General features: G+C 43.6%; 1 protein-coding gene across 2 annotated transcripts in view; it reads right to left on the reverse strand.

Moving 5' to 3' along the window:
* The window catches only part of LOC115773316 (SLIT-ROBO Rho GTPase-activating protein 1-like), a 52775-nt gene extending 36964 nt beyond the window's left edge, over positions 1 to 15811 (reverse strand). For both annotated transcript variants that reach the window (XM_030719960.1, XM_030719959.1), the window contains exons 1-2: positions 15722 to 15811; positions 780 to 975 (exon numbers count right to left, since the gene is read on the reverse strand). In XM_030719960.1, coding sequence (XP_030575820.1) covers positions 780 to 975; positions 15722 to 15788 — 263 coding nt within the window. In that variant the 5' untranslated portion in view covers positions 15789 to 15811. The remainder of the gene's footprint in view (positions 1 to 779; positions 976 to 15721) is intronic.
* Between the last annotated feature and the right edge of the window lie 897 nt (positions 15812 to 16708).

Below are 16708 nucleotides of genomic sequence, written 5' to 3' on the forward strand. Positions count from 1 at the left end.
TATAGTGTGAATTACTTTTTTTTTAATTTTTATTCTTCTTATTTATATGTGTGTGTATATAAGGTTGCAGGTACAAAATACATTTCACTGTGCATTGTACTGTGTATAACTGTGCATGTGACAAATAAACACTATCTTATCTTATCTTATCTTATCTTATCTTATCTTATCCTTCCTTCTCTTTGTTACCATCCAACTACACTTCTCCAGTCTGAATGATATCCCAGTGTCACTGCTGTAGATCTGTGTGTTGTGGATCAGTGAATCGATATCTCATTCACTCCTGGCTTGAAGTCATCCATGTACAGGAGGTGGCTGATGGTTGCTCCATTTCGTAGCTGGTATCTGTAGCCAGTCTTGTTAATGATCTGGCTGAGGGGGTTCAGGCTTTATGCAGAACAGTAGTGGGGACAGAGCATCTCCTTGGTAAATGCAGGACTTGATGGTGGCTTGTGCAACTGGCTTGAAGTTGGCCTCTAGTGTTGTTCTCCACATCCCCTACTGATGAAGGCTCTTAGGGTCCTGTTGATCTTGTACAGTTCAAAATCAATAACTTGATATTTCAAGTTATCAACATGTGTCCGTCTATGGTGCAGTTTTTTTTTTCACCTCATACCATGATTTCTTTTCACTGGGAAGATATTAATGTTTCAGTGTTCGTGAGAAAAGTCCCAAACTCCATTGGGATTTGCTTTTAGGCCCCACAGTGTGACTCTGTGTACAAATATATGCCCCCAAAACATGCAAACACACACGCATACTCAGGCAGGCAGACCTACTTGTATTGCTGATGATCTTTCGTGCTGCGTGTTTTGGCCATGAACCTCTCGGCGAGCTTCTCCAGGTTTCTCGAATACTCAGTTTCGATCTCGGCCTTCTTCCTGAAGAAGTCCTGGAGGTCCTGAAGCAGCTGGACCCGCATCTCTGTCTGCTGCTCCAGACAGCGCTGCTGCTCCACCAACTGGGTCCGCACATCTGCACACATAATCAGAAATGCAAAGATAGTCAACAGATAGCAGTACATGCTTTAAAATGGTCTCATTGGTGTTAAATTTGCATAGAAATGTCATAGACTGCCAGCCGCATACCGCCCAAAGACAGTGACATGAATGGTTTAAAAGTGCACAATACAATACCCTTGCTCTTATTTTGAAAGTTCAGTTGCTGATAACCAGTTAGCTCCAGATCATTTCAGCTTGGATTTCCCTGACTGGTTTTGGTTGTCCTCACTATCGTTCAGCTTCCTCTGCAGTAGATCTTTCATGCTTTTGTTCGTATTGAACTGCAACTGGTGACAGCAGTCTTCTTTTAGCAGCATCAGGTGAAGAACTGGTTTATGTGTCCCAGAGCAGAACAAGGAGCAACAGTCCACTAAATGGAGTTGGCATCTAAATGTGGGACTCACTGAAGAGGCAGCTCATTATTGCTTTATTGTTTATTTGGCACAAAGTGGGCCGATATTTGCAGAGGAACACCTTTAATATGTTACCCGTTATTAATGATAGTAAGAAAGCAGTTTTCTCCTGCAGTGAAAGAACAAAGTCTGTCGCTTTGTGCACAAGTGTATTTAAGACAAATCGTTAAACTAATCGAGGTGAATGCTATAGATGTTACACTCAAGATAATGAGCTTAATTGATAAGTCCAGTGCAGCTTTAACATATTAAACTGCAATATTGATTAACTTTTAATTAAAATTGTTTAGTTTTCCTCTTCTTCCTCCTTCACTCTCTTTGTCTGTTCATCCTCACACAGCTCCTGCTGAAGACCATCTTTCTCTGAGGAGTCACCTTGGACGACATCCTGTGACCGCATTAAAAAAAAAAACCCTGTACATATAAACACACTATGCATGCGCATACACACAAACACACACTCTTTGAGTCCTACAGTCAGCATGGTAAAGCCTGGCTGCACGCTTCACTGCTCGTGCTGTTTCAGAGCTCGATCAATCTGCAGCAGCAGGGAGAGCGAGCAAGCACAGAATACACAGTAACTCCACCTGTCTCTCTCTCTCACACACACACACACACACACCAATCCCTGGGCATCCTATCCACTCCAATACCTGTTGTCTTGGCAACCACACACTGTGTGTGAACCATGTGATGAGGAAGGTGAAGACAAGAGCTCGCATCTGCCGCATCGAGACACACACACACACACACACACACACACACACACACACACACACACACACACACACACACTCTTACAGGAATGGAGAGTTTTATAGACTGAGCACTTTTCTACAGAGATCCATAAAAACATGTACGACCAGCTGTGTGTGTGTGTGTGTGTGTGTGTGTGTGTGTGTGTGTGTGTGTGTGTGTGTGTGTGTGTTTTGATTCTGGTATCGTTTTGCTGTTGTTTGCTTACTAATTTAAAATGGCTGCCATCTCACGCTGCTCTCACACACATTGTGTTGAGCTGCAACACTTTCATATGAATGAATGTCTGCTCTGCTGCTCTGTGGCTGCTTCACATCTTACCCCGGGCAGGGGGAGAACACTCGGTTCTGATTGGCTGATTGGCCCAATGGATCAGCGGTTTAATTACTCCTCTAAGTTGGTGTCAATGCCGTGTTCGCTATGTATCGTTTAAAGACTAATTATGAGCAGCCGAGCGGAGAGAAAAAAGGTCTCTAATGTGTTGTTCCGGGTCTGAGACATTGGAAGTGTGGTGATGGGGGAAACAAACTGCTACTAAAAAGCATAAATGGCAGTGATAATAATAACAATATATTGGATACAGATCTGTTATGTGGATTCAGGTTTGGCTCCAGAAGGCGGCCACAGTTTCCTGCTTCGGGATGAGGTTATCCAGCAGAAAATTTTAGAATTTTCTGTTTTACTGAAGTTTTTTTGGATTTCAGAGGTTTCCAGGCACTGGGAGGAGACCCCCAGGTAGACCCAGAATGTAAAAAGATTATGTATCTCATCTGGTCTGGAAACAGGAGGACCTGGTGTGGAAACCTGTTGCCATTGTGACTTTGGATAAGTGGAAGATAGCTGATGGATGCATGGATGGACATCTGTGCACACACAGATGATGATGTTATGATTAAACGAACTGCGTAAAATATTAATGCCCATATCAGCCTGTTTATCTCTGACATCGACCAGTTTGAAATTTCCTGTTTTTGAAGCCGCGACCTTTGAGGCTTCAAACGAGGGGAGGATCTGACTGAGAAACCCGAGGACGCTCATACAGCAGCAACTTGTTAATCATACGGTACGCCTGCCCCACCATATGATTAACAAGTCACTACCATATGAGTCATAGCGTATGAGTCATACCCTGCTTTACTGTCTAAATGGGACCACAATTTATAAAAATGAACATCATTCTGGATTCAGTGAGACACTCACACTCAGTGGCTGGAGACTGAGACCATAAACGCATCAGGAAAGTGTTTTACTTTAGACATGAACTCAGTGAGAAGCCAAATGATTGGTAGCTTTGTTGTGCTTCACGCCAAACAAGAAATGATTAGTTTTTATTATTATTAACCACAGCGTCAGTGTGTTTGATGTGGTACACTCTCATAATTCCCACCATCTGGCAACTGAAAAAAACACCAGGGTTCTCTGCTGACGGAACATTTTAAAAGGATTTTTAGGGGTAAATGAATGACGCAGTTATTAGTTTCTAACTTTTTTTTGTGGAGTTGTGCATTGAAATCACAACACAGGGAGCCGACTGCAAAAGTTATTACAATCTACAGACTTGAGCTGGCTTATGCTCACTTGCAGATTTCATATTTTATGAGATTTCCATTATTTAATGGTTCAGCTATCATAAAAAAAAGGATATTTTCTGTTCTTTAATAGTTCATGTATAGTGAAAAAATGGGTCACCACTGCAGATGGATCCTTATGTTTGCTTTGGAAACACTTTTACAACAGATGCTCTTCCTGATGCAAACCTCACATTTGCACTATCTTGCCAAAAGTATTCCCATCCAAGTCATTGAGTTCAGGTGTTCCAGTCACTTCCACAGGTGTATTAACCAGCACCTCGGCATGCAGACTGCTTCTACAAACATCAGTGAAAGAATGGGTCGCTCTCAGGAGCTCAGTGAACTCCAGCGTGGTACTGTGATAGGATGATACCTGTGCAACAAGTCCAGTCCTCAGATTTCCTCACTACTAAATATTCCACAGTCAGCTGTTAGTGGGATTATAACAAAGTGGAAGTGATTGGGAATGACAGCAACTCAGCCATGAAGTGGTAGGCCACATAAAGTCACAGAGTGGGGTCAGTGGATGCTGAGGGTCATAGTGCACAGAGGTCACCATCAATCACTACAGACCCCCAACCTTCATGTGGCCTTCAGATCAGCTCAAGAACAGTGAGAGCTTCATGGAATGGGTTTCCATGGTAGCTGCATCCAAGCCTTGCATCACCAAGCTCAATGCAAAGCGTCGGATGCAGTGGTGTAAAGCACGCCACCACTGGACTCTAGAGCAGTGGAGACGTGTTCTCTGGAGGGATGAATCACACTTCTCCATCTGCCAATCTGAGGGAGGAGTCTGGGTTTGGTGGTTCCAAGTGTAAAGTTTGGTGGAGGGGGGGTTATGGTGTGGGGGTGTTTTTCAGGAGTTGGGCTCGGCCCCTTAGTTCCAGTGAAAGGAACTCTGAATGCTTCAGCATACCAAACATTTGGGACAGTTTCCCAGCTCTGTGGGAACAGTTTGGGGATGGCCCCTTCCTGTTCCAGCATGACTGCACACCAGTGCACAAAGCAGCTCCACAAAGACATGGATGAGCCAGTTTGGTGTGGAAGAACTTGACTGGCCTGCACAGAGTCCTGACCTCAGCCTTTGGGATGGATTAGAGTGGAGACTGGTAGATGTTATGAACATTTTCTTTAAGAGGCCACAAACAGAAGCACTTCGACAACGTGATGCTGTGAAAAGTAATAACATCCATCCATGAACAGCAGACTTTAACAATTTCAAATGCTGCAGTATTTAATTGATTCAACATTATTAAACTTACATTATTTAAGGGTTCCCATAGTTTAAAAAACAGGGAATTCCTGTTATTTAAAGGTTCATCTATAATTTAAAAAACAAAACAGTAACATTTGTGTAAATGTTTCATCTGTAGTAACAACAACAAAAACAAAACCAGAAACTTTTATTATTTAACGCTCCGCCTACAAAAATATGAAGGATCTAACTTAATGATTCGACTACAGTAAAAACAATAACTTTACTGTTACTACACATTTTCTCGCCCTCTTTTGGAAAACTGTATCATTTTCCTCGCAGCACTCCAACACCAAACACTCTGTGATTTTCTTTATTAGTAAAACAAACTGTAGGAGGCTCTTTCTTCGCTCTCCTTCTAAATCCCATTCACACTTTCCATTGGGATTTCAGACACTACATCAAAGAGTGCACACGTGAACTCGACTGCCTCCAAAATCACGTGAGACTGCGTCTTTACACAAACATGCATCGAGCAGAGACAAGTTGAGATTCTCCATGGATTAAAACAACTGCGATCAAAGTGAAATAAAAGAATTTATAAAACCATGATGAACTATCAGTTATTTTTATTTGTGTTGTGCCTCTTTTGGACTCTGAAAGTCTGACTCTTACTAATTAACTACAATTTAGGATCAAGAAAAACAAAACTTTATTTTATTGCTCTTATTACTCATACAGTATATTATTGCTCACTTTAATCATGATTTTTGAAACATAAATTCATGTGTTCACATGCTTCCTCACTGCCCACGTTCCCCTCTGTAGTCCATCTGAAGCTGTTTACATAAAATTGACCTTATTCACGACCGCCTTCTCTGATTGGATACAGGTGTGACCTCCAATTAAGTTCTAGCCAAATTTGATTAATTCAGTTTCAATCAACACCTGAGTCTGACCCTGGAGGCTGCTGCACAGCAACGATGTGATGAGCAACGACTGCTTCAACAGCACTCACTCTCCAGAATAATAATAATAATAATAAAAAGAATGACTTTATTGATCCCAGAGGGAAATTCATATGTCTGACATAACTCATCTGCTATTTGTATGTGAATTAATAAGCCTGATGGCTGTGGGTATGAAGGACTTTCTGCAAAACAGAGAGAGTGGGCGATCAGAGTTGTTCAGGATGGCCTGTAACGTCTTTAGTGCACATTTCTTCACCACTTCTCCCAGCGTGTCCAGTCTGGCTCCAATTACAGAGCCAGCTTTCATCCAGTCAGGTGGGAGGAGAGAGAAACATGATTGAAGTCTCCTTAAATTATGAAGAGTGCCTCCGGATGTTTAGTCTGTATCCTAACAACAGTTTCATGGAGAACTTCACATGGAACTTCAGCTGTCGCCTCGGGTGGTGCTTCAGTAAAACACATGAGACTGCACTCACACTATACTTTCTGAGTCTTCACCAATATCTCCAGCTCATCACTTGTGTTGTATTAAGTTGGGTAAAGATCATAGATACCAGACTTTGATTTTTTCCTTACTTTGTAAATCTATCACATCCCCGTCCCATCAGATCAGGTGTGCTCTGTGTTTAGTGATACTTATCAAATCTTATAATACTAATGTGTAAGTTAGCCTTAGCAAGACTTTTAGGGGTTAAAGTGCTGTTAAAGTAAAGTCAGTGAACAAGTGAGTGAAGTTTGACGGGTCTAACAGATTCCATCTATGGTGTGAATTTGAAGATCCAGGTGAGATCGTTCTCGAGGTACGGCCACTGTTATGGCCGCCGCGGCAGCTATGACAATAGCTCGACTTTTTCTTTGAAACAACAAAACAAAAACAACCTGCATGGAGAGAGCTTCCTTAACTCTAACTTCATAAATTATCCTGAGGACGAACATCGAGACATTTTACAGTCAATTCCAGGCTTCCAATAAGATCTGATCTTTGGTTTTACCAGTTATGAAATGGAAGATTTTCCTCTCTCTTCTTATAAGGCTGATTTGGTAATTAATATTGTTGGGGTTGTAACACACACACAAAAAAAACTAAAGTATTACATAGTGTTACTTTTTGTTAAAGTAAGGCAGAAAAAAGTAATTCGTGACACCACTCGTTACATTACTTTCATGTTACTCGATAACATGGCCTGAAATGCTTTGCTACATAATTACCATCCATCCATCGACACATTCCCTATCCTGAGGACACACAAGAGCTTTCTTTTAGTGCCACACCACAAAGTTAAGAACCAGCCCAAAGAGACTTCAAGCGACAGTGATTCTGCTGTGGAAACACGAACAGGTATAAATGGAGGCCACAGGCCTGACTGTTCAGCTGCTGATGGGTTTTCGACCAACGCCAACATGTTCCCGTGCAGTTCACCGGCAACGGGAGAAACAGGAAATAAACATAAAAGATCAAAAAGTAGAGCGTGAAGCGCACAGGCAGTGGCTGCAGTGGAGACTGTTCACTGTGTTTAACAGTTTCACTTCAGCTCTTTGTACGTTAGAACTTCGCTCGTCTCTGTGGCCGGCTGACAGACCAACAACAGCACAGACTCAGTGCACTGAAGATCAGGCTGGCCTGGGGTCAGCATAGGCTCAGCTTTAACATCAATCTGGGTTATTTTTGTTCACACAGACCTGATGATGTGTTAGCGGTAGAATGAAGCTGTTTCTATCCTGGACACGGGTCACACTTTACCATCACGCTCTGGTCCTTTTGTGCAATAAATTAAGAGTAAAGTTCTTATCTCCACTCTTCAAAAGTTGTAGATGCTCCACCATTTTCCTCCTCCCAGCACACAAACTCAAATCAGCTGATTATAGTGTGAATGTGCAGGAAGTAAAAGGCATGTTTGATCTGTTCTTTTCTATCCGTCTGGCTGCAGAAGCTTTACATTCTTTGGTAAGTACCAGCAGGAACTGTGCTGTGAGTACTCTGTAGTGCGTTACAACACTGGTAATTAATAAAAAATGTGTTTATTATTTTGCTGATGTTGTAAAAGTCTCAACAAATATTATTTATGTTTGTCTCAAGATTTGTTCTAAAATAATCAGCAAGTGTAACTTAAACTTTTCCATTTAACAAGAGAAGAAATCGACTTTACCAGTGACATGACCTTTGTAGAAGCAAACAGAAAATATGTAGCTCATATTTCTATATGACACTGATAGTGAAAAGATAGAAAAAATTAATACAGCGCCAACAAAAAACTGCAGGAGGACGAGGAGGAAACAAAGCCTTGCAGAGTCCAGTGTGCCTTACTTTGTCTTATATGTTAGGAAACCCAGTGTGGGTCAGATGGTTTGCTTTTTCGCTACTTTCTGCAAACACTTCATGAATGAAGGGAAACAAATGCCCTAAAGAAGAGAATTCTGATTAGGACAAAACTGAGTCCTAGGCTTGCTGTTGCAGAGGAGGAGGAGGAGGAGGAGGAGGAGGAGGAGGAGGAGGAGGAGGAGGAGGAGGAGGAGGATTCAAGCAGATCCACTGAGAAGGCGAGATTATATCAATGAAACTCCTCGGCTTGGATCACAGTTAACTGAGAGTGAAAGGAGGACATCCGCCGTGCGTACCTTTTGATCTCTAAAATGCCTGTTCTTAGAAACCTCCTCGTGTGTCCTCGCAGCGCCCCGAACGACTAGACTCGTCCTCTTTGATCAGACGAGCTACAGTCAGTGCAGAATCAGGTGGTAAAACACTGACAAAGGGAAACGCATGCAGGAGTTACCCACAGTATAAAGAATTTGTCTTGTTAAATCTGTGGATTGATTTAATCTGAAAGCTCCTCGGAGCTCGTTTTGTTCCTTCTGCTGCAGGGAGGGAGCAAGCGGGTCACGCACCATCAAAGGTCAGAGCATGAAACCGCAAAATAAGGATGAAGGTGACGCATAATCATCAATTCTGCGTTCATACAGCCATTTTCTTTGTTCAATGTGACCTTTATTAAAATAAAAGTCAATTTTTATGCTTCTTAATCACATAAAAACTTTTACATTTGCTCCTCTAAACACCATCAATGATTATCTGCGTCTCTGTTATAGAGTCCTGGATGAAGTTAAGTGAGATTAATTTTTAATCACCTCTGTTGCTCTGCTTTAGTCAGATTAGAGCCTGGAAGAGATCCCGAACAGCCTAGAACTGGAAAACAAATAAAACATTTAGAGTAGAAAAATAAAAGTTTGTGCACAAAAACCCACTGAGGTCCTGCAGTGAAGTCACACGATAATCCAAGAATCGCTGAGTTTCCACTTTTTTTATTGGGATTTTGTGTGAAAGGTCAGACCTGCACTGCCACACAAGGCTGTCCGTGTCAACGAATAGAACAGGATACAACAGACTGACACATCTTCTCAAGTTCTCAAAACTTTTCGAGGAAGCCTCGTTGGATTATGGATTTGGATTGTGTTTATAAACATTATATTATATAATATATTATATAAACATGTTTGCGCCTCAAAAAAAAAAAAAAAGGCAGCTGTGGTTAAAACTGTAGACAGTATAGAAAACATAAGAAAAGTGAAACCAGTCCAAAAGTGCCTTAAACCTGCATTCTTTCTAATGACCAGCAGGGGGAGACTCATGCTGGTGCAAAAAGTATTTGGGTTGTATAGAAGCAAGAAAAGCTTTTTGGTGATTTCCCACCAGCCCTGCCAGCGTAGGGTCACCATTCCCACTTTGATTTATTTTGGCTCCACTTTGATACAGTTGAAGGAAAAATTGCCACATTTTTATTCACGTTCTGTGGCAGTTATTCGCGAAAAAGCAGGCTGCAGCCCCCTGGTGCATTATGACGGTACTGCAAGTGGGCTGCAAAAGGTCATTGACAATAAATAATAAAAAAAATCAAATTCTTAAAAATTAAATAGGGCTGAAGACGTCTTTACTTTCAGATGGTTGACGAGGATTCATCAGTTATTCTCCATCCAACCCCTGTCTTTGCTCATTTTTATGAGAAACTTTTTTTTTTCTGTGCAAAAGTTGCATTTACACAATGTGTCATTACAACACAATATGATCAAGACCAATTTATGGTTTCCAGAGAAAGCGGCTGACTTGCACGAGCTTCTAAAATTGGAGGCGTGCAGGCTTGTTTCACACCTCTGTGCAGTAATGGTGACCTGACAGTTAAAAGATCAGCCAGACCTTAACAGGCACACTGAAACCCTGAATTGATCTTTAGGGAGGCATTTGACTGATCATCATTCTGCAGCATGATAATGAGCCTCACCATCCAGACAGTCATAAAGGACTGAGCTACCTTCAGCTACACGTGAAATAAAGAGTCCCACTACAGACGGGCTGCCAACATCATGAGCCATTTTCACACATGAATTCAGGGAAACATCTGGACAATCACGCCAGTAAGGTCCAAAGTTGTGCGAAAAACAGGAGCGAGTCCACTTCAGGCTGGAAATGTTGGGTACTACTTGGAGTGGTGGAGTGTGCAGGGGGCAGTTTTATCCAAGGCTGTTTATCAGTCAGATATACCTGCTTGGTTCTCAATCAGGCATCGCAAGGTCTTTGTGCAAGGGAGATGGCAGGTTAAAAATGTTTTAAAATCCATGAATGAATGTGTGATATATTTGTTTTCTCAGCTCTGCAAACAGCTTTTGGAGTGAGACTAAAATTACACTGACTAAACAGACAGACTAAAAGCTGAAGCCGAAGACTTCTTTGAGATATTTGAAACATCCAGGCACTAAAAGTTATGTAAAAATCATCATCAACAACAACAACAACAACAAAAAGCTAGGAAGAGAAGTAGTGCACCCCACATTCCTCTGCACTTCTATCCCGTTGCGATACAATCTGGGAGCCCATCGGCTCAGTCTGGTCACTGAACATCTGCGATTAATGGCCAATTTTTCAGGTCTTCCTGGTGTGACGGCAGATTGGAGATTTCTGGTGCAACTTTACCTTTTTCCAAGGTGCATGAAGGAAATGAAAAACAGTTGAAGGGGTCAAATAATGAGGCTGATAAAAACCACAAGCCAAATCATATTGGTTTAATAATAAAGGTGTTGTAAAAACTGTAAGTGGGAGTTTTTATCTCTTTGGAAAATCCAGTGTGGCCAGTGGATATCTGGACCTGGACCTCCTGCCTGAGTGCCGATCGCTGTTGACAGTCCAACTATGAATGCAGATGAATTTAAAAAATAAATAAATAAAAAGCTATATCCTCATTAAACAGCTGGACTGCATTCAGGCCACTTCAAGTATGAGAAACCTACAAATTCTGCACATTCATCTGGTTAAAGCGATGAACTGTAGTAAACGTTGGACTGGGTGCTTCAGATATTGAATGACACAGACTAGAGGAGGTTTACTTCACCATTAGACCATCTGATGTGCAGTTCATAAATCCACCTTAAACTCATTTAAGAATGGTGGCAAGTTTTTTTTTTTAAATACACTATCTGAACAAAAGTTCTGGGCCAATGAGGGCTGTGCAATTAATCGAAATGTGATTTTGGCTCCAAACGATCACAAAAACAGTGTAATCGACAAAAAACGACTATTATTAAAATGATTTGGTCATATTGCTGCAAGTACACTCTTATCCCACATATATTCTGCAGTGCTGAGTCTTGCGATGTTACCAGCACTTTGGCTTGTGCTGGTGCATTATGTGTTAATTACCGCTAATTACTGAGCGGGAAATCTAAGCCATAACCTGACCTGCACTACCTGTAGGGGCCAGACCCGTCGCTATGGGCGGGCCCTAGGGGGCCGTGCCCGCCCACTGATACGCTTGGGCCCGCCCTGGCCCGCCCACCCAAGCCAGATCACTAATCAAGCTAATAATAGTGGTGCCCCCCTGTTGGATTTCATAAGCCCCCCTTAAGACTGAGATCTGGCGATGGGACTGGTAGGGGCGACTCAACGATCGTGATTGGCCTGTTCAGCACCATCGGTTCGTGCATTTGCGGCTACTTTTACAGCGAAGTTAATTTATCAGTGAGAGAATAACAATCATCGTCTCAATATAAGGAATAATATTCACAGCATCCATATAAGGACTCACAAATGTCAGTAAATTCCTGCAGGGAGATCGCTGAAACGATCGGAATGGAGGTGAGGGAATGAACAAAGAAGTGGAAAAATTAGAAGGACAAATAAACTGACCCAGGAGGGAAAAGAGTCCCGGCATTTTGTTTCTGTCGGCCGCACCGCAGGTAAAACACCGCGACCCGACCGCAAGGTAATTAACACAGATTTGCTGCATGGTGTGATCTGCACCATCCGTGACACAAACACAGTATAACCAGAATAACCAGTATAACCAGTATCTGCTGAGTCGGCCTGAATAACTCTGATTTAGTCTGAAGATGAACATGTTTTCTGTTTGCTCTGGGCCATTATTAGTCATGATAACTGGCATTACTTTCTATTCATATTTGTTGAATTAATAAAGTATTTATTTATATTGCAACTTATTTATATATTTTTTAGTTTAGTTATATATTCTGTATTTCGTTTTTAATTTAGTATTTATTTTCAAGAGATTGTAGATTTCAAGGTATTCACTGATCTTAAAAGTGCAATAAATGCAGTGTTTACAGAGTCAGTGAGTAACATGTTAAATAATCGTGATTTCAATATTGACCAAAATAACTGCGATGCTACAGTTCTTAAATCTTAAATTTTATTTTAACTTGGTTGCTTATTTCAATTGTTTGTAAAGCAGTCGCAAGTAAGAATTTCATTGCTCAGCATAACCACAGTGTTTTGCGGTGTACATGACAATAAACTTCTTGAATCTTGAATCTTGAATTATGAGTTTTTTCCATAATCGAGCGGCACTAGGGCCACATACACATTACACCTGCAGGAGCTGCTTGGCCATGGAAATCCACGCCACGAAGCTCCTGGCACTCGGTTTCTGTGCTGATGTTAATGCTAGAGGAGATTCAGTCAGCAGCGCGTTGATGACTTTTATGCTCTGTAAATTTATGAGGCCTGACACTTCATAGCTGAGCTGCTGTGGATCCTAAATGCTTCCACATGGCAGTAATTTCCCTTATAGCTGATCGTGGAACAGCTTGGGTGGGTGCGTGGGGGGAATCACAAACTAATTTGTTGCAACAGTGGCATCCTATCACCAACATTACATAAGCTAAACAACAGAGAAGCACCAGCCATGGCCAGGGCGTACCCCGCCTCTCATCCTTTTACAGATGGCTCCTCAATGACCCTGAATTGGGAAAGAGGTTAAGACAAGTTGCTGGTTCCTGTTCTTGGAGCTGTTTGTGCTAAAACTGCCATCTGGGAGGAGGCCTTTAACCATCATGGTGCTAGGTCTGAAATTTTAATACCATCACAGTAGCAGTTCTGTATTTCAGATGCTCTGGTTCAATAGATACAGAAAGTGCATGGTGCAAGAGTTTGCATTGAATGCTCTGGAGTAAGATTAGATTTGAGTTCTCAGCATACATCTAACAAACCCAATTCCTTAGCAATATCTTGAATAGTTTTTCCCACAGTTGGATCCCTTTTGTTGCACGCTGCCCTGAAAATGCAGAAAGAGAAAACTGCTGCACGTCCTCCGTGAAGCTCCGAACAGCCGACCTGCCGAGCACCTTGAAAAGTGACTTTGTGCCATTCTCTTTCAAAGTATCCTCACTCTCACAACGCACTATAAATACAGCATGTGTGAGTGTGATGTCAGAGGAACAGGAAGCTTATGCCATGGTTGTTACCACGACGACCGGGTTCAAGGACAACATGGGCAGAGTAGTGCTGGATCATCATTAAGAAAATGCACACACACACACACACACACGCACACACACACTGATCTGGGCCTTTGAGTCGACCCTTCAGAGCGTTTACTGAGTGAAGAGTCACTTCATTATCTCTCGCCTTCCTTTTAATGTGCACCTGTCTGTCCGTCTTTATATAGGTGTGTGTCTGTCCTGCAGGTATGCAGATGTGAAGTCACTAATCACCTGCATGCAGGCGCAGGCAAAAAAACCCCCCAAAAGCTGCAGCCGCCGCATGCAGCAGGAAACACTTCATCTCTGCCTCTTCTGCCTCACGTCTGCCTCTCCTCTCCTCCTGCAGAGCTCCTTTTTCCTTTCCCCCTTCTTTTCCTCATTGAAACATTCTTCATCCCGCTCGTTCAGCCAGAGGAAGTGACACGTTGGGTGACGAGGTGAGCACGCTCAATGCAGTTCCAAACCAGAGCACACAAATATGTATTGTCAGCACTGTGCATAATCTCTCCGCTACCTTTCCGCCAAGCTCACCTCACCTCAGCGAGTAGACCCCACCTCCCCGGCGGCGGCCACCTCCTCTGTATACATTACACACCACCTCCTGCTTCCACCAATCAGGAGCCAGAGCAGGGAGGCAGACTTGGAAAGCACATAGTTACAACAGCAGATCTATACGTTTGGCTCTCGGCAGGAGGCGACAGGGGTGCAGAGACGGTCGGCCGTCCGGAGGAGGAGGAGCAGAGGGTGCTTTATCCGAGCGGTCATTATGATGCAGGGCATCCCCGAGCGCGTTTTGGCAGAGCGCCAAAGCGAGGGCCACGAGCACACACAGACACAAGTGGCCACAAACAAGACACACACTCCACTCTTGGGGGCTGTAACGGCCACTCTCCATTAAATGTAATCACTCAAAGTCTGTGTCGATTCATTTGAAAAGGTATGAAATGAAACACACACACACACACACACACACACACACACACACACACACACACACACACACACACACATACACACACATACACACACGCACACACACACACACACAGGCAGGATTTCTGAATGAAGGTGTTTGAATTTTGAACATTTCCAAAGATTTGGCATGTGGATTGAGGTGAGGAAGCATGAGCGGCTCCTTTTAGAGGAGAGGCAGTGGTGATGGTGTGGGCGTAGGTGACAAGTGAAGATGGCAGCCCAAGTGTGAGGAGCCATGTGGAGCTGCAGAAAAATGAGATGCTGCTGGCATTTGCAGGCGTCCGAATGAGGCCGTTAAAAGGTCAGACATTTTGAGGTAAAGAGGCGCGCTCACACACACACGCACACACACACACAGCGAGCTGGATATTTCAGATGATCTCCCATCATCCACCCTGCTTCATGAAATGAAAATGAAGCAGCCTGTAAAGAGGCTTTCATAAAAGGTCATTTGACTTGTCCGCCCCATCCGAGCAGGGATGGAGGAGGAAGAGGAGGAGAGAGGGTTACCCCGCAATCATGGCAACCACTATTTAAGAGTGTGTCTCCATTATCATCATCATCATCATCATCATCATCACCACCACCATCACCTGAGCGTGTCCCTGGGGTATCAGGTGCACACACACACACACACACTGCTGCAGTCACAGTCTCAGAGGAATACAAATACCAGGCAGCCACTCGCCTCAGGTCTGAGCGTAAAAACCACACACACACACACAACACATGGAGAGTGGGTGAAAAAGATCAAGGGGATCTGCAGAATACATACACCCCTCTTCCTCCTCCTCCTCCTCCTCTCCCCTCAGGCGCCATGCAGCACTCAGGATGAACCCAGAAATCCTGACGTCTCATGGTGAGGTGTCAGCTCCCCTACAAACACACCCTGCACAACACTCAATGCATGAGTGCTGAACATGCTGGCAGACAGGTGTGCGTGTGTGTCTCTGTGTGTGTGTGTGTGTGTGTGGTTTTATGTGAGCATGCAAAGGTGAGAAAAAAGGTGGGTGTGACTGCGAGAATTGGGTGCAGATGCGCGCGGGAGATGTTCACATGAGAGGAGAAACGAGCTTACCTTTCACTTGGCTCTCGTACTCTGCGAGGATTTCTTTGTCCTTCTTGCTTTTGTTTGAGTTTGACATGTCGCCACGGTGGGGGTGACTGATCGGCAGGTAGACAGGAAGTATTAAAAAACACAAGAAGAAGAAGAAAAAAAATTATTTCCCTCCGCGTGCACCGCCCGAGGCTTCACCCGCAAACATGCTCGGCGGATCCATCCAGTGCCGCAACAACACAGCCAGTAGTGGCCCCGCACCTCTCCACGCTGAGGAGCAGGAGGAGGAGGAGGAGGAGGAAGAGGAGGAGGCGGAGGGAGAGGGGAATCACGCACACTCAGAGAGAAATTACCCACTCGTGACCGCAGCCGCCGCCGCTGCTGCGAGGACCCACAACCAGCTGATTAAACCTGCAAAAACCCAGCTTCACCTCGTGCAATCACACCCGCGCGCGTACACACACACACATGCACCGGTCTGCAGGGAGGGAGGGAGGAGCGGGCACACGCCCACTAGGTAGACATGCACTGGACCACACACACGCACACACGCAGACACAGACACAGACACACACACACAGAGCGGGATGAGCGCCCGTGTTTAAATGTTATCATCACCCCGCCGTGACCGGCACGCGCGGACGCACCAGCCCTGCGCGCGTGCAGATGATGCCAATAAGGGGGAAATAAATAAATAAATAAATGAAATGCCGGTGAGGAAATGGGTGTGTCCGCGTGGGAGGCGGAACCGGAGAAATGACTGACAGCTTGGGCGACCAGTGAGTCACAGAGAGTCCGAATGAATTTATTTATTTTTAATTAAGCTTTTTCTTTAATACACAAACACAGGAAACACAATAAAACAATAACAATAATAATAAGTATTATTTTTCTAGCACTTTTCGAAATCCAAAGAGCTTCAGAGGAGCAGCAGAATAGAACAAACAGCAGCGACCAGCAAAATTTAGTAAAAATGAAAAGACAGCTCGAAGGAGCCGAAACACATCC

This window comes from Archocentrus centrarchus, chromosome 23 (genome assembly GCF_007364275.1).
Source record: "Archocentrus centrarchus isolate MPI-CPG fArcCen1 chromosome 23, fArcCen1, whole genome shotgun sequence".
In the NCBI taxonomy this organism is placed as follows: Eukaryota; Metazoa; Chordata; class Actinopteri; order Cichliformes; family Cichlidae; genus Archocentrus; species Archocentrus centrarchus.